The following is a 19,402-nucleotide window of genomic DNA, read 5'->3' on the forward strand; positions in this document are numbered from 1 at the left end:
GTGGATAATGGCTCTCACTGTGGTTCACTGGAGTCCCAAAGCTTTACAAATGGCTTTATAACCTTTACCAGACTGATAGATCTCAATTACTTCTGTTCTCATTTGTTCCTGAATTTCTTTGGATCTTGGCATGATGTCTAGCATTTGAGGTGCTTTTGGTCTACTTCTCTGTGTCAGGCAGCTCCTATTTAAGTGATTTCTTGATTGAAACAGGTGTGGCAGTAATCAGGCATGGGGGTGGCTATGGAAATTGAACTCAGGTGTGATACACCACAGTTAGGTGATTTTTTAACAAGGGGGCAATTACTTTTTCACACAGGGCCATGTAGGTTTGGATTTTTTTTCTCCCTAAATAATAAAAACAATCATTTAAAAACTGCATTTTGTGTTTACTTGTGTTATATTTGACTAATGGTTAAATGTGTTTGATGATCAGAAATATTTTGTGTGACAAACAAAATCAGGAAGGGGGCAAATAGTTTTTCACACCACTTAACATGTTACAGCTGGAACTTTAGTTAGGACATTAGTTAGATTAAGTTAGGAGCACGCGCTGACACAATGCATTGCCGCACCCACCATATGAAAAATCAACTCAGGATCTAGATTAGGACCCGAGTGCAGCCATGCAACGTCCCAATAATGGCAAAATCTTGGTTAGACTTCTAAACATGAATAAAAAGATGGAGAGCATGACACTGCTTAAGATGTTAGTTATCATTTTTAGCAAATATTTTTCTATTTTTGAGAAAGGAAACTGGGTTCAAATCCCAGGCTGGAAACCATCTGTGTTGAGTTTCCCCATTCTCCAAGTGCCAGCATAGGCTCTTCACTGGTTACCCCATCTGACACCATTTGCTTTCATAGGTTCTGCAATGAGTACTCCAATTGACACCACTTTCCATACAATTTCAATTGGATGATGAGTTCCATCTTAATGGGTCAGCTGGCTTTGTCCAGAAAGCATTAGGGAAAAAGGCCTTATTTTAGGAGTGTGTTATAGACTGCCCAGTACAGACAGTAATTTGAATTCTAGGTGCCAGGGAGAAAGTACAGGCTTCCCAGTCTGGATAAAAGATGGATTCATACCTGGCCAGGAGACCATAATGCCTGGACTGGGCAAACGGGCTTACTTACCGGGCTTACTTCCCCAACATGATAGGTGGCAGTATGCCTCAAGGCTGGACCAGATTAAGACACCTGCAGGGTGGCATGGGAGTTGGATTCTGGAAACAAAGCCCTTTTGGGGTCTTTGGGTACCATCAGAGGGCACTGCTGGGGGAGGACTGCCCTGGTTTACACTGAACCAGAAATACTCCATACGACCTGGACAGCAGACTGGAAGCAGTTACCGGGTATTGATTAAAAGAGAGCTCATCATCTTACTTAAATCGAGTCAGAGTCAGGAGGCAGTGGATAATGCTCTCCTGGAGGAGGAAGGAGAACTGTGAATGGGATATTTTGCTGGTGTTTTATGAGGAAGGTGTTTTATGAAATAAAAATCATTTATTTGAACCTGGAATTGTGATTGGTATTACTGTATCTGTGGTTTGTGGATCAGTGGCACCCCCTTATACTTACACAATGCAAATCATTTTAATTATATTAAAAAGGCAAGTTTACAGAGGGATATTATAGTCATGGGGGACTTTAACCATGCGCATTTTAACTGGGCTAACCTTGCAAATAGAAGAACTCAAGATCAGGAGTTTTTAGAAGTAATCAATGATGCTTTTTTAACAGAATATGTTAAAGCATCAAAGAGGGGTGAAGCCTGTCTGGATTTAATTTTATTTTGTAGTAATCAGGATAGAATTGATTGAACAACTAGGTCAAGTGACCATAATATAATATAGTTCTCAGTGTTTTTGAAGTTCTCAGTGTTTTGAAAGATTAAGGATGCAAAGATAAAAACTGTAAAGTTTAACTTTGGTGGGGCAAGTTTTGAGCAATTGTGGCAAAGAATGAACTGGGACAATCTTTTAAATGTGGATACAGTCAAGGAGCAATGAAACAGGCATAAAAATGTTTTAAATATAATGCAGCATAGCTATATACCCAATTTGGAATTAGTACAAAACATACAAGTGAATTAATAAAGAGTTGAAACAGAAATCCCAAAGAAAAAACAGCTGTATAAGGCATATAAGACTAATAACCCCAATGTGCCTCGCAGAGTGTATGAGATCATGAGGGTAACCATTAAGAAGGATATTAGGGAAGCTAAGAGGCAGTAAGAGAGGAATATAGCAGATAGCGTGAAAAATGACCCAAACAGATTATTTCAGTATTTTAGTAGTTAAAGAACAGTCAAAGGAGAAGGTGAAGTATATCAGGAATAGTAGAGGGAATTAAAACAATACAGATATTGAAATAGCAGATTCTCTAAACTTGCATTTTTCTGAGGTTTACACATGTGAGGAAGTAGATAACCTCCCAGTGGTAACAGAGACAACTAACAAGGTACTAAGTGATTTGGAAATTGTAGAAGAAGAAGTGCTGCTTAAATTAAATAGGCTGAAATCAAACAAATCACCAGAGCCAGATAATATTTATCTTGGAGTTCTTAAGGAGGTTAGCGAGTACATATATAAACCCTTGACAGATAGTTTTAGGAAGTCACTGCACACTGCGGAAAATTCTGAACAAATGGAAAATGGCAAATATTATCCCGTGATACAAAAACGGTGATCAAGCAGATCCATGCAACTATAGGCCAGAAAGCTTAATGTGCATCACAGATAAACTAATGGAAAGAATTATTAAGGAAAAGATTAAGGAATATATGGCACGAACAGCAGTTTTACTGATCAGTCAGCTTGGGTTCAGATGAGGGAGGTCGTGTTTTGCTAACATGCTCGAATTCTTTGAGGACCAACAAAGGGATATGATCAAAGTGGAGCATATGATATTATTTATCTTGGCTTAAAAAACATTTGATAAGGTCCCATGTGAATGATTGGGCATAAAACGAAATGAGGTAGGAGTTCAGGGTGTAATTTGAAGATGGGTGCAGAATTGGCTGTAATACATGAAGAAGAGGGTTATATGTGCAAGAATAAGAATTGGCCGATGTTAAGAGTGGTGTTCCACAGGGGTCAGTGCTAGGGCTGTTGGTTTTTTTTAATATATATATATATAATTGATTTGGTTAGGAATATCAGCATCAAGCATTAAGTTTGCAAATGATACCAAGATAGGTGGATTGGCAGATAATCTGGAATCCGTTGAATCATTACAGAGGGACTTGGACAGCATACAGGCTTGGGCAGACTTGTGGCAGATGAAATTTAATGTCAGTACATTGTGAGGCATTATATGTAGAAAGTAAAAATGTTAGGCTTGAATACACAATGGGAAGAGTCATAGTGGACTCTACACTGTCAACTTCCCAACAGTGTTCAGAAGCCATTAAGAAGGCTAACAGAATGGCAGGTTGTATAGCACAATGTGTGGAGTACACGTCCAAAAAGTTTATGCTCAAACTTTATAACACACCTGAAGTACTGTGTGCAGGTTTGGTCTCCAGGCTACAAAAAGATATAGCAGCACTGGAAAATGTCCAGGGAAGAGCAACTATGATGATTCCAAGGCTACAGGGGAATGAGTTATGAGGAAAAGATTAAAAGAGCTGTGCCTTTTCAGTTTAAGCAAAAGAAGGTTAAAGGAGACAGGATTGAAGTGTTTAGAATTATGAAGGGAATTAGTACAGTGAATTGAGACTGTTGTTTTAAAATAAGTTCATCAAGAATATGAGTACACAGTCGGAAACTTGTTATGGGTAAATGTCGCACAAACATTAAGAAATGTTTCTTTACACAGAGAACCATACACACATGTAATAAGCTAAGATGTAGTGTGGTAAAAAGTTAGATTTTTGGGACTTGATGTTTTTTCAGAATTAAGTGGAAGGGGCTGGTGAGATTTGTTGGGCTGAATGGCCTGTTCTCATCTAGATTGATCTAATGTTCCAATAATACTGAGCTATGTAGACTGGCAGATAATTTATAATCTGTTGAATGATCACAGAGTGATTTGGACAGCATACAGGCAGGTTTGGGCATATTTGTGGCAGATGAAATTGAATGTAAAGTATTAAACGTAGGAAATAAAAATGTTGGGTTTGAATACACAATGGGATATCTGAAAATCCAAAGTACACCTTATGAGAAGGACTGAGGTATTGTAGTGAACTTGACACTATCAACTGCCACACAGTGTTCAGAAGTCATTAAGAAGGCTGGGTTATATAGCACAATGTGTAGAGTACAAGTCCAAGGAGTTTATGCTGAAGCTTTATGACGCACTGGTAAGGTAGTGCGTGCAGTTCGGACTCCAGGCTACAAAAAGACATTGCAGTGCTGTACAAAATCCAGAGAAGAGCGAGCTTTATTGGGCTCAATAGCCTGTTCTTGTCTAGATTGTTCTAATGTTACATATTAAATTATTTGGGCATTCAAAAGTACCTTATGTATGTGCATTTAGGTGTGTGTGCATGCATGTGCCCTGCAATTGACTCTCTATACGAATTGTTTTATATGAGTTTGAAGATTAATGGGTAGCTTAGATCTAATATTAAATAGCTTTTCTTTCAGCAAGGGTAATGTATTGCAAGTGTGATCTATTGCCACCTCTGCTCTGCTGGCATTACTGTTCATCAGCTTCTCAGTGAATCCAGCAATATTTATCTATAGCAATGCTTTATTTTTCTTCACTGTCTCTTTTTTATTATAAATACTTTATTTGCATGTGAATACTGAAATAACCAATTTCGAAGTCATCTGTTTAAATATACAGAATAAAGCTGTAAATGCTGTATTTTACTTTTAGTTTTCTGAATGTATTAATGCTTTTACACCATCACATACTCTACAGTCTCAAGACACATTTATATTTTAATTCCAAAGATAAACCCATTTACTTAATTTGAAATTAACTGCCAACAAATGTGGGATTCCCCATTGCCCACGGCATTTAAAATTAGACTGTAGACTCATTATTTTAGCATAACTTACCTGACTAGAACTGGTTTTGCTACACAGCATGAATCATAACTGTAAGTTGCATGTCGTTATGTATTTATAATAGAGTTATTATATGTGTACTTTATGAGTTGTATTTTTATTATCATTGTAATTAGTAACAGACTGGACAAAAAGCACCATTATGTTCTGCTCACAATCCATATGTCACCATCACATTCTTGGATATTCGCTTGGACAGTGTCGTTTATTTTTGGTCAACTGGCATAGGGCTTCCAGATTTTTATTTAATAGAAAATTCTTGAGTTACTGGTATTTTACTATTGCACAGTATCATTTTATTATCTTTGTTTTTATGTATTGCCCTTAAGTGAATGCTGCATTTTTCTATGCTAATGTTGTATTTGACTAGAATCCTGTTGTATTAACTGATAATTTTGTTTTTGGTGTGTGTTCTGTGCTCTGAGTCACTTCTCTGTAAACTATGCACTACACAAAATTACTGCACACTCTGCTTGTTACAAAGTACTTGTTTGATTAGGTGGGCAATCAGAGTAGGTGTAGTAGCAGTGAAATGAGATTATATCCATTGTTCATTGCTGTTTGATTTATCCTCTTTAATAAAACCCCTGTGTGCGTCCAGGTGTCCGTGTGTGTGTCTTCTGGTGAAGTGCGCATGTGTGGGGGCCACACGGCTCGTGTTCAGTCTCTTCCTGTGCATTCCCTGTGTGTGCAGAGAGAGAGAGACACACACAAAGGTGCGTGCAAACGAGAGACAGATAGACAGACAGACAGACACGCAGGCCCATGTGAGAGGCACGCACGCACGCCAGACACGCGCGCGAGATTCAGGCCCGTGCGAGAGACAGACATGCACACACGCACGCACAAACACACACACACGCAGGCCCGCGCGAGAGACAGACACGCACGCACACACACACACACACACACACGCATGCCCGCGACAGAGACACACACACACACACACAGGTGCACGCATGCATTGTTGCAATGTTACTTTTCTTGGTTGTTTATTAAATTACAGATTTTTCAAATGTTCATTTTTTTTCCCAGTGCTTAAAACTCATTAAAAAAAAGTGTTTTTAGCAAGCGGGTCGTAAGGTTATAGTGCGAACTCTTGCAGTGTTAGTTTTCTCTGTTGTTCAAGGTTTTTACATTTAGTTTACTATTAAACTGTGCATTCAATGGTATAATCTATACTAATAAAAGGCAAAGCCCTCACTCACTCACTCACTCACTCACTCATCACTAATTCTCCAACTTCCCGTGTGGGTGGAAGGCTGAAATTTGGCAGGTTCATTCCTTACAGCTTCCTTACAAAAGTTGGGCAGGTTTTATATCGAAATTCTACGCGTAATGGTCATAACTGGAAGCAGTTTTTCTCCATTTACTGTAATGGAGATGAGCTTCAACGCCGTGGGGGGCGGAGTTTCGTGTGACATCATCACGCCTCCCACGTAATCACGCAGTACATAGAAAACCAGGAAGACCTCAAAAAGCGCTGAAGAAAACATGCATTATATAATTGAGAAGGCAGCGAAACAATAAGAAGCGAGCGAAGTGACATATACAACCATGTTCATGAGTTCTGCTACTTCGGAAACAAAGCACGATGTAAATCTACACTTTAAATTAAGTTCATAGACAGGCTGCCGCTGGCGTTTGTAATTTAGTGCCTGCCCATATAAGGCCGTCCGTCAGCGGCAATCCAATAGCAAACTGCCACGGGTAAATATTCACGGGTGAAGGACTGTGCTTATGGAGAGGAAGATGAGATGGTCAGGGTGGTGTTTGACACAAACTCAGCGAAACTGCGAGAGAAAGTTTTAAGTGCCAGGACTAAGGTAACATTAAATACAGCCATGGACATAGCACGAGATGGCACCAGCACAGCTGGGAACCTTCGATGCATGTACACCGAGTGGCTCACGTGAACTGACGCAGTGCACAGATAAAAGCAACAGTTCCAAAGAGCTGAACAAAACCGAATTACACAATTGAAAAGGCAGCAAAAATATGAAGCGTCTGATACATATAAGCATATTCATAAATCCAACTACTGCGGAAACAAAGCACACGTTGGAAAAAGTCAATGTCCCGCTAAAGGAAGACAGTGTAAAAAACCGTGCATGCAGTGTGTCAGGTCTCAGATAAAGAAGAAAACGAGCTGTTTATTGATGCAGTAAGAAACGAATCGATGAATGAAACCTGTCATCTTTACAACGATTGACAAACAGGGAATGTAACTTGAACACAACACATCCTACAAATACGAACCTGATTGAAAGAAATAATGATAATCAAATCCTTGATGACAGCAACACTCAGTAACACTCACAAAACAAATACTGTATATTGACAGTCATGTTACATTATTTTTAAAATGTTCCCTTTTCTTTTCTAGCTTTTTAACACACTACTTCTCGCTGCGATCGCGCGGTATATATATATATATGGGGCAGCCACCCGTATATATATATACAGAGCACTGAATGCACCCGATCTACATACTAAAGGGGAGACAGGAATAATGGATACTTTATTAGCCATCAATGATTGTTTTGGTAAAGCCATACTCAGTGTATTCATTAGATGAACGGTAAAAAGTAGCGAGGGAGGATGACTTATTGAGGCATGCAGGCTGTAGTCCAACAGTTTCCGGCTCAGGAACATGATGGGGTGCTCCACACCATCGACGCTTTGGCTCAGCACGGCGCCCAGGCCTGTGTCCGGCGTCCGTCTGGAGGATGAAAGGCAAAGAAAAGTTAGGTGCTTTAAGTCACCAAATGCAGCGCCTGTTTTTCAGTCCATCAACTCTATCTGAATTTCGCGATCACATTTGTACTAAACGCGTTTTACCTTCGGAGTCCGTTAAAGGAACCTGCCAGTAAAAATATATCTTTTCAAGTTCTATTTAGTCCATATGTGTCAAACTCACTAGGACCATGACCCGATCTCCGGGCGGAACTCCGAAGAGGCGTGCCGGTTGTAGTACCGGGCCTGTGCTGCTTGAGCCTCCTCCATGTGACTTTTAAGGACAGGCGAATTTTCCAAATCTATCGCGTAACTCGCGATATACTCCAGTATGTTTGTGGAGGGAAGAGCCTCTTCTTCCCAGGGTAGTTCAAAGGGGAGAACCCGTGGAGGCCACATCCGCCGGAAGGTACGCTGCACTAGCAGCAGCCTCGTCTCCTGCCCGTCATGCATTGCTACACGGTAAAGGAGGTCATTATCTAGCACAAAGTAGGGCCCCTGTGCCACCGACTGATAAGTGCGCTGGCCATTGACAAGGACCACTGCATTTTTTACAAACTTCAGGGAGTCATCATTCCATTGCTCCCTTCTAAAAAAGCCGGCGTTTCTTTAAATTGGAACGCAACACGGAGAGAGGGTCAGCGTCGACCTCAATGGGCGTGGTTTCCTCCCGCTCCGCCCGGCGTTGGTGGATGGCGTGTTAGCCAGCGGCGGCCGGGAGTTGCCACGTCAGTCAGGGCGACTGCTTCTCTCTCTGCCGGCTGATTACACGGCGTGGAGGCAGCTTGGACGGGTTATCTCCGTCCATAACGAGGCCCAAATTAACCCCGGAGTGGTATGTGTCTCACCGCTTTTGATTTTAGACCAGTCCGCCCTAGTATCACCGGGTGTGGAGGATCAGGTAGGACGCTACGGTGAGCTTGAACTGACCCTCCGTAACTGATGACACAGCGGCGGACCTGTACCAGCGGATGTCTCCGTGGACACAGGTTATACCGGTCTTAAATTTAGCCACTGTTGCGGTTGCACAAAGCGGGCAACAATGGAAATGTTGCTGCGGTCGAACAAACCTGTGGTCTTGTGTCCGTTGGCGATCACCACGCCAGTATGTGGGACCGCCAACGGATTAGCCAGAGCACACCAACCCTCCTCACCCTCCACCTGCATTCCTCCTTGCCTCCAAGCGGTTTGCGCCAGCAGCCCGCGGACGCATACTGGCTCGGATACGCTAGGTATATATATATATGTATATATATCAGACATCCCGATCTACATACTACCTGCTCTATTAATAATAATTATATGCCTGTAGTGCACACAACCGCAAGACTCAACTCTATCTGAATTGGCTTGACATCAGAGGGCTGGATCACATTTGAAAGAAGGTGAAATATCTTTTCAAGTTCATTTTATATACAATGATTGTTTTGGTAAAGCCATACTCAGTGTATTCATTAGATGAACGGTAAAAAGTAAGAGCGAGGGAGGATGACTCATTGAGGCATGCAGGCTGTAGTGCGCGTCAACTCTATCTGAATTCGCGATCACATTTGAAAAATATATCTTTTCAAGTTCTATTTAGTCCATATGTGTCAAACTGATCATTTTATATACTGTATTATTGTTATTAAAGCCCGGGTATATGAAGCGCTGGTAACACAATAAACTACAGATCCCATAATGCAGCGCTTCAGCTGCCTTGCCAACACTTACCGCGTTAATCAAGTCTACCTTATATGCTGCAAGTTATTGCGAAGCTAGCTCACACGATGCTGAAGAGAAAAGTTGATTCTGAAAATAGAGCCTTTAAAACCGATGGGAGGCTGAGTATATGTTTACTGAACCCGTGTGTCTCATTTGTGGAGCTAATGTGGCTGTAATTACAGAATTTAATCTAAGACGGCACTATGAGACAAAACATCAGGGTAACCTGAATGCAATGCAGAAGATACAGAAAGCAGCATAATTAAATAAGAATCTGACACTTCAGCGGACGTTTTAACCCGTGCACAATCACAAAGTGATTTCAAGTGAAGCTGCTTTTATGGGAAACACAAATGCACCAGTTCACCTTGCCCCACTTTCCCTGTTACCAAGTAATGTTAAACCAAGTCGTCACTACGGTGTTCCCAAATACGCACTTTGCTGATAAACTGAGCGCACTGCGCACTGAGTTTGCACGGCGCTTTGGTGACTTTGAAGAACAAAAAGTCCGTCTACATGCGGCTCGAACCTTGTGCATGTTTGGTAGCACATATCTGTGTGAGAAGCTCTTCTCAGTGATAAAGACTAACAAAACAGCACACAGGAGTCGCCTCACTGATGAGCACCTGCAATCCATCCTGAGAATCTCCACAACACAGAACCTCACAGCAAACAGAAACGAACCTGTGCCAAAAAAGATGCCAGGCGTCCAGCTCTAAAATGACATATGAGCAAAGACAACTGAATGATTTGATTTGTTATTGCTGAAAGGAACACATTTTATTTATATTTCCAGGTTTTGTTATGCAGCATGTTCATATTTGAATTTGTATAATTTTGACAGGATATATTTTTATGGAGAGCAAAATCTTTTGGGATATTTAAAATCTAAGTTTATTTTTATATAAAATTACATAAGAGTAAAGAAATTTGAATGTTTGTTCTTTTAACGTTTACTTTATTTCTAACTTGTATAATTTAGACAGGATATATTTTTATGGAGAGCAAAATATTATAAGTTGTTTAAGGTTTGAGTTGATTTATTCACGAATAATATTCCTGTCTGTTTTTACCATTCCTACCAAAGATATTTCTGTCGACTAAATAAAAATTCCTTCTATTTAAAATTTAAATAGAACTTGAACAAATACGATAGTTCATAATATCCACGCAGACTTGCACGTAAGAGCGGAGTCATCCGTTTTAACAAGCAGCGTATTGCACTGATCTGAAATAGCTGTGTGTGTATATATGTAGATATGTATGTATATGTATATATATGTTTATATATGTGTGTGTGTATGTATGTATATATATATATGTATTTGTGTGTAAATATGTATGTATATGTATATGTATAGATATATATATATATATATATATGACAACAACACTCATCACTCAGAACAGTGACAAAACAATTACATTGACAATCATGTTACGTTATTTTCAAAATGTTTCCTTTTCTTTTCATTGCTTCTTTAACACACTACTTCTCCTCTAAGCTGGTATTTTGCTAGTTAACTATATTTGTGCTTAAAACTTAAAAAAAATATATATATATTTACATACAGTTCATACGGTCTGGAACGGATTGATTGTATTTACATACAATCCTATGCGGGAAATTACTTTGGTTCACGACCAAATCAGGTTACAACCAGAGTTTTGGAATGAATTATGGTCATGAACCGAGGTTCCACTTTATTACTGTCAGACAAAATTACAGGCATTTTACGGAAATACAAACCAGTATTTCTGAGACAGAAAATTAAAGGCACACAATACAATGACGCATATTACAGCCACATACGAGGTCCCTTGTCATTTAACTCTTTGAGGGCTGAATATTTTTTCCCAAAGACGGTTTCTGAAACCAATGGTTTCAACACAGAAATCAACATAAAACGCCTGTTGCTGCGTGCTGTGGCTGCCAGTTTGCCAAGAATGTGCAGCAGGCTTGCTGCCAAGCTGTCTTCACATGGCTGGGGCAGCAGCAGCAGCGATCACGGTCACAGTGCATTGCAATCTGGTTTCTACCTCTCATCATTGTTAAGTGGCAGTCCTACCTGGCGAACATTGTCATTACCACAATTAGCCTGCGACCAATCAGCTGAAGCTGGAACCTCATATTCATTTTTGATCACTTGTATCAAAATCAGAGTCCGATAATTCATAGTCCAGTTCAGATATAAAAATGGCAAAACGTTGTCCGCAGATTATTTTGCTTTACGCATTCGCTTTGATCTCTTGCCAGATGTCAGTCCCATTTTGGCAGTTGTTTGCGCCTTGCTATTCATGCGAGCACAGGAAATATCAGTCAGACCAATGAATCTAACTTTCCTTCTAGAAATGAGTGGCCAAGTAAAATATCACAGTTGGTTTTGTTCCCGTTTACAGTCGATTATCATCGTCAACACCTCCTTTTGACAAAAGTTGACATCAGCCCTGAAAGAGTTAATATAGACTGTTCATACAAATGTTTATGCACTACTGTTCTAGCGCCCGTTATTGTAACGGGCTTAATGTCTAGTAATATATAATAACTATAGCAATATGTTACAGTACAGAGAGGACATTTGCAGATAAAGAGGTTAGCGGCCCTGGTTCTCCTTTAGCTTAGCTGGTTTTGATCACGTGGGCTGAGTTTAAACGTGAAACAACCAGCATTGAATTCGAAGTGGGCATGAATCATGTCTGTCAACGTTAACAGTAAAATACTTATGCTTAGGAGTTTTGCAACATATTTTCTTTTCAGGGTGAAGAAAAAAAATATGTGTTTGGATGCCACAACTGCAATTTATGTTTTAATTTTTGCTGAGACACTGTCTTGGTGTTAGGTGAATGGCAAGTTTGTCAGTATACACTTCATCTGTACAGTTGCTGCAGCCCAAAAATGCATGATCTATAGATTTAAAATACAGCATAGATCTCTTTTTTATTAAAATCTCAATAGAACTACCAACATTTCAGGAGCTTTATCTGTTTCACTAACCTAATTCTTTAGACTTTTAGTACCTGAAAGGAAACTGCCAAGCATTTTAGACTCCGTATTGCAAATTTGTTGGCTCTAACAAACTCATTGATAGTTTATACTGTGGTCGCTTATTCCACATATGATTTGTAATACACGTTATTTAAACCTGAAATCTATACTTAAAGTTCTCACACTTTCTTGCAGTTTTCGTCAGAGAAAAAACAACCACTAAAACAGTGAAGAAATAGCTGATGTGCTGCTCTGAGAATCCATCTCAAGTGATTATTAGGCATAACTTGTTCTTAGCTCAGTTTGTCCAGCTCTGTGTGCTGAAGAAACCTATACACAATTTACCTACTGTACAGCTTTCATGTATCCTGTAAATAAAGGTTCAGAAATTTGGAAATATTTATACATATGTTGGCTTAGTGTTTACAAAGTAAGGCTTTCCCAACAGTATCAGATACAAGGCAGGAACCAGCTCTGGGTGGATGTCCAGTACATCGCAGGGAACTCTCAAGCAAACACCCAAGTTCACGTGGGAACAGTTTAAAAAGGACACTTCACCTAAAAAATAATCATGCAATGTTCTTTAATAACTGACTGGAAATAAAAAAAAATTAAAAAGCGTTTAATACTGTTTAAAACAGTATCAAGTATAACTGCAGACGGTACTTGTGTACTAAACGGACGGCATGACAAAGCGCTGCAAATTAAGATGTCATTTAATCGGGTGATTGCTGTCTGTTTCTTAATTTTATACATAATTCCATAATGCTCGCAAGAATAAGCTACCACGAGCACGACTTCGTTTTGTTTGGCATCACCGTTCAACAAAAGGAAACGATTCACCTGGCAGTAGTAAAGGCGGCTTATATGACAGTGAAATGGTCAAGTATGTTATGAAAAGCTAAACAAACGTATCTTACTGTTTAATTAAACTGAGCCACAGCAAGAAGCAGATGACCCCGTAAGGGGCAGTTCCACTGGCGTATTTTCAAGACAATTTTAATTTATAGCCAGTCAATACAATTGAATCGATCAAAGCTCTTCAAGTTAGAATTAACACAAAGCCAGGCTTTACTATTTCTCCCAAACGTGGAGTTGGCAAAAAGAACGCAAGTAGCTGAACTTTCTCTTAATAAATATGCACAGCTCCTGTGTTGGCAATGTAATGCTGTCGTGTGCGAGCCACCATTTATTTGAATTAACAATTCGAATTAGCGAGGAGGTCAGCATACACACGGCTTTGTTCGCAGGTATGATCTCTGCGCTTAATCTCTAAGGTTAGGGATAGGGAGTCGTCTTCTGTGCTTTATTGTTATTAACAGTGACACAGAAGAAAAATAAATAAGTAATCAAGTAAGTAATTAAAAAAATATATCAACCGCGATTTAAAACTGCAGCTCCATAAGCACAGCGTTTACCTGTTAATGCAGACTCCAGGGTGTTCCGTGACGTCACACGTGCCATATATGGCAGTTTAGCTGTGTTTTGCCTTCTGCCGCAGCTTTAAGGATGGAACACTAAAAGCGCAACCATGAGTTGCTCGCGGCACCTTTCATCTTCTGAGGGGTATAAAGTACTGGTTAGCAGAAATGGACGCGAAAGAAATGCCTCTGGGTAAAGAAATGGGGTCCCTAAAAATAACCCCCGAGATTCTAAAACAGTTCCTGGAGTTATTCAATCTTTCTCGTCAGGACTTTATAGAAACTTACAATCTTCAGCCTCTCGTCTACACGCCTGAACTGCCATACGGAGTAAAAACTACCTTTGTCGTTATGTATGTTTTCATCTTTTTATTAGCTCTGGTGGGAAACAGCCTAGTAATCTACTTGGTTGTGAGAAAAAGGACGCAGCGAAACGCGACCAATGTTTTCATCTGCTCCTTGGCAGTAAGCGACCTTCTCATCACCTTCTTCTGCATCCCCTTTACGTTACTACAAAATATCTCTTCGGAGTGGTTGGGGGGTAAGTGATGGCAAACACTGTGTTTACAGGACGAGTGTCTGAACACAACAAATAACAGAGCGTGTGATTTAGTGGAGTGAGCTTTATTTAATCATTTCTGTTTATACAAGAAAACGTGGGTTTTAATATTAGTTCTGTAGATATCCCAGTTTCAAATGTACCTATTTTAATGCAGCATAAAGGCATTATCAGAATTTAAATAATTATTGTGTCCATGTCTGTGTCTAATTGATATTGATATCTAATTGAGTGAGCGCTAATGAAAATAGAATTGGATTTACTGTATGGCCATGTGTGTAATTTAATTATTGAATATTTGCTGGGATCAACTTTGTGCTACAGTTTCAGAGCTAAAAATAGAAGTATTTTGCTTAAAATAGCAAAACAGTGATTTTTAACATCGCTGCCAGATGTGTTTGGTGATAATTTATATCTTTCGTTTATATTCCACAGTTTAGCCTTGACCTGGTGAGGTTTATGCGGCAGTGTGCCTTGTAATGACCGTGGAGGATGTGCACCTTTTACATGCACCTGTTCTGCTCCATCCTTCCATTAAATAACCCGGTTAATCCCGTAGACGACCAGAGCCTCGGCAGCGTGAGGACAGATCTAACCCAAGACGGGACTCCAGTTTATCACAGGACACATACAAGTTTTTAGGTCGTACTCCGTAAAACGAAGTACATAAAGTAACCCACACGCGAACAGGTGGTGAATGTGCCAACTCTACACAGACAGTGGCCGGCCAGTCCCCCGGAGCTTTGTCTGACTTGGATGAAGACTTACTGAGATGGACGAATACTCCAATGTAACCTCCTACTTCTTTGCATAAAGCAACTCTGTGTGCGCGTTCAAATATATTTCGATGCAGTTCGAATTTTTTTCAATATTTTAAAAATCAGTATATATAGGGATGGATTATTGCCTTGTTAGCTGATTAGTGGCATTTATTACGTCATTGTTTGACCTCTGTTTTAAATTTAACAGATTAGATCATGATGTTCGTATTAATGAGCAGATGTATAACCTGACAATACAGCCATAGCAGAGGTTAGCACTGCTGTCTCATGGATCCAGGGTATAAATCTTAAGGTCAGGTACTTTCTGTATGGAGTCTGCATGTTCTTCCTGTATCTGCATGGATTTATCTCTGGTTACTCCATATACTTAAAATTCAAGTTCATTTGTAGTTCTAAATTGACCACAAGTGGGTGAGCGAGTGAACAGACCCATCATTGGATTGGTGCCCTGCTACAGGGATTAGCTTCCATCCCTGATATCTTGAATTGGATTTCAAGATGTTCTAATATGTTGTTACAAGCTGTGCTATCCGTCTAAGACAGCTTGAAACCTACAGTAAGTAATCAACATAGACCTCAGTATTAACATATTCAGTGCACCATCTGTTGGAATATATTTTGTAATGCATGTAGTAATCAAATGTATTGCATTTGCCATTCCAGCAGATGGCAGGCACATCACAAACATCTGTAATAATAAAATACTTTACTACAAATGTTTGTGATGCGCCATCTGCTAGAGTGACAAATGCAATGCAAATGTCTCTTCTAGAAGTAGTGTTAATGATTGTGATATGCTGTCTGTTGGAAAGACAGAGACATAGCAACCGGACAAACACATAGAGAGATGGGTCTAACTGCAAGCCTGCAGTAGCTATGGCATACGTGAGGTAATGGCCACAACGTCAGTCACAAAACACCCTTTGAGTCAGATGACTCTCCCACAACCCTAATCTTAACCATAGTGTAATGCGATAGGCGTTTTGTGACGTTAGGACGTTACGTGGTTGACCTCATAGGTATTGCGGTCTGCAGTTACACTCTGTTGCACATAGACACTTATCATTTTATCAAGATGGATGAGTAGAGTAAAATTAAAACAACAAAAAGAATACCTTAAAATCACTGCTCTAATGTGCAAACCTTGAAAACTAATTATGATGCTTTCCACCAAGTGTTCCACTTTTTTTCTGTTGTTTTTTTCCCCCAAAGGTTCCTGGGGTCAAATTTGAAATTTCCTGGTTAACTTGATTTCTGTTCTATATGCGCAACCCGAGTGATTGGGAATGGCCATATTGAAGCTGTGATAATATGTTGGTATCATTGAATGGTTTTATCTTGTGTGCCATTGTGTGGTGGACAACACTGGAATCAAACCATTGTTGTCTTTGGTACCATTTTTATAAACTTCTCTTTGGTTGTTTGAGCTGTTTTTTTCTTGTTTCTTTTCTCTTTTTTAGTATTCATTTTTTGTACAAACTAGAGTCTGTAAATGTCATGGAATGTAGGCAGAGTGCAAGCAATTATTGCAAGTTGGGGTTGATAACAGTGTTTTATAAGACTTGGACAAACTGATTAGTAGTGATGGGTTGTGAATACATAAAAATCCAAGAAAATGGAGGAAATGTGCATTATGTATTAACATTGCAAAAAACAATTAGCACTGTACTCATTTTCTCAATATACACCATTACTCCATGTGAAAAATATGCAAATATCTATTGCTTACATTTATATAATTTATATACAGTACAATTAAAGTCTCCTTTGGAGTTTTTAACTTGAAATGGGAAGACACCTTGAACCAAGCCATTAGCCTTTTTTTGGTTTATGGTGATTCCTGGTGTTAGCAGAAAAAACACTTTTACAATACATATTGTGGCGAGCGGCTGAGGGCTGCTACCCATCTGGGATGCCTGGAAGGTCCGGAAGAGGGACTACGCCTCTTCCGGACCACGAGAGGGCAGCCGCCCTTGTTGGTATGGGGACTACGGGAACAGAGTATGGAAGCTCAGCCCTATAGGGGCCCGTGGTCACTGCCAGGGGGCGCCTGGATGCCTGAAGAGCCCTGGATGTCAGCACTTTCGTCACACCAGGAGGTGCTGGTGGAAGGAAAACCAGGGACACCCAGAATGCTTCCGGGTGCTCAGCTGGCACTTCTGCCATACCAGGAAGTGCCGGCAGAAGTTCATCGGGAGGCACCTGGAGCACGTCCGGGTGAACATTCAAGGGCTGGAGTCGGGTGGAAGAGGAGTGGAGGCAGTCAGGAGAAGAGGCATAATTGTGAAAGGCCTGGACTGAGGGCGATTTGGTGCAGGGGCACTGGGTTGTGCGGGACACTTGTAAAAATAGCAAATATGAATAAACGTGTGCTTGGGTGTAAACCATCGGTGTCTGCCTGTCTGTGTCCGGGCTGCTTTCCACAATATTAAAAGGATAACTTTTAATGGACTCATTAAAACTAATTTCTAACAGAAGAAATGAACATATCAGTGTTTTTTTATTGATTACTGTCCTATTTGAAATATTCACCCACACATCCAATGCTATAGATTGTTATTGTAATTTAGATTGCAGTAAATACAGAATCATTCTGAAAAACTTGTTTACGTGCATGAATGGTAAATCCCAATTAATCAGAGCTTTCAAAATGTCAGTCCATTGAGAATGTATGTATTTATTACTTAGGATTGCATAATGCTAGTGAGATGATTCTAGAATAAACAAAATAAATATTCTAAATTAATCAATCTTTCTATATGCATTTAACCATTTTCGTCCTAGTAGAAATAAAGGAATAATTCATTTATCTAATAAATTCCTATTAGATACAGTATATATAGCATAACTGCAGTAACTAACAACATTTCTAATGGCTAACGGGACAATAGTTTCCATAGACTAGACTATATAAATATTGGTGACCTTATTCTATATCATCACCCCTTTTCATGTGGTAAATTATTCTTTGATATCATTTTTGTGATGAGATTATATAAAAGTAAAATGGGAATTCCAAAGGGACAAGAGAAATTCTATGCAAGGCAAACCCCATCCATCCAATTTTGCATTCAGTGGTTTTAACATGAACACTTAGGAGCAAAAAAGGAACCAGTCAGAGACACAGTTGGTTCATTAAAGAGTATCCTTTGTCTCAAGACAAAGTGACAGCAGGTCTTTGAACTATGGGGGATCACTGTTCACTGTTAAAGGAGACAGCTTACTTAATAATTTGAGTATAGTATGTAAAATGTACACCCGGAAAGCACCATGGGCAGCAACTGAATTGGAACTTAAAGGCTGTGAGGCAGATAATGCTGCAGGGCCTTCCCAAAGAAAATGGGTCACACTTTAAAGGTCACAGTTCAATTTCTCTACTATAAGACAACTCCTAACAGTTTATAAACATTTTATTAAATATACTATTAGTAATAATAAATTATGATTAGAAATAATAACGCCCTTGAAATATGCTGCAGCCCTTTTACATCAGTAAATCTAATTACCTGCAAACTGTTAATAGATTCTTATAATGCATACCTTAACTAAAATGTTACTGGATATTGTAGATTTTTAAAGCACATCATTGCTGAAGTTACTGTTTCTTGTTCACAACAACTAACGACGACCAATGTTCAAAATTGTGAGTACACCATTTGCTCTATGTATTTCGCCAACAGAGTGAGCCTGAACTTGTGTGACTAGACATTTTAAAAGCAAATAAAGAGGATCCCAGTTTCCAAACCTTCTTCCAAAGCACAATTCACAGGCAGCAGAAAGGACATTTATGTGTCTTGTTTTATAAACTGTTGTGTACTGATAGCTATGAAAGTCATCTGAAAGAATTTAATAACCTGTGTAGTTAGAGTTTGATCCTTGACGTTTGTCTTGTACATAATGTTTAGTCTTTTAACCAGTGTTTGAGTGAATGCAAAGGATTGCATCATTGAACTTTCATAGATTTTATAGCGAGGACATGAACATAAACCAGGCTCTCTGGTGATAAGTAGGGCTGTGTCAAATAAATTCAATTAATCCTGTTTGTGGTCATAGGGAGCACTGATTACCAATCTTGGATGAGGCAGTCAAGCCATACATGTGAACACAGAGCCAGTTTAGAGTAGCTGGTTGAATTAATATGCATATATTTTTTGTCATACTTGGAATACATTTATAAGCACATATGGCAG

The 19,402-nt window shown here is 39.5% G+C and overlaps 1 protein-coding gene across 1 annotated transcript in view; it reads left to right on the forward strand.

The window, feature by feature from the left end:
* The first annotated feature begins 13,979 nt into the window (after positions 1-13,979).
* The window catches only part of LOC120519092 (pyroglutamylated RF-amide peptide receptor-like), a 99,570-nt gene continuing 94,147 nt past the window's right edge, over positions 13,980-19,402 (forward strand). Inside the window, exon 1 of the mRNA XM_039742189.1 lies at positions 13,980-14,412. Within this exon, the coding sequence (XP_039598123.1) occupies positions 14,040-14,412 (373 nt within the window). The 5' untranslated portion in view covers positions 13,980-14,039. The remainder of the gene's footprint in view (positions 14,413-19,402) is intronic.

The sequence above is a fragment of the Polypterus senegalus genome, chromosome 1 (assembly GCF_016835505.1).
Source record: "Polypterus senegalus isolate Bchr_013 chromosome 1, ASM1683550v1, whole genome shotgun sequence".
Lineage (NCBI taxonomy): Eukaryota > Metazoa > Chordata > Cladistia > Polypteriformes > Polypteridae > Polypterus > Polypterus senegalus.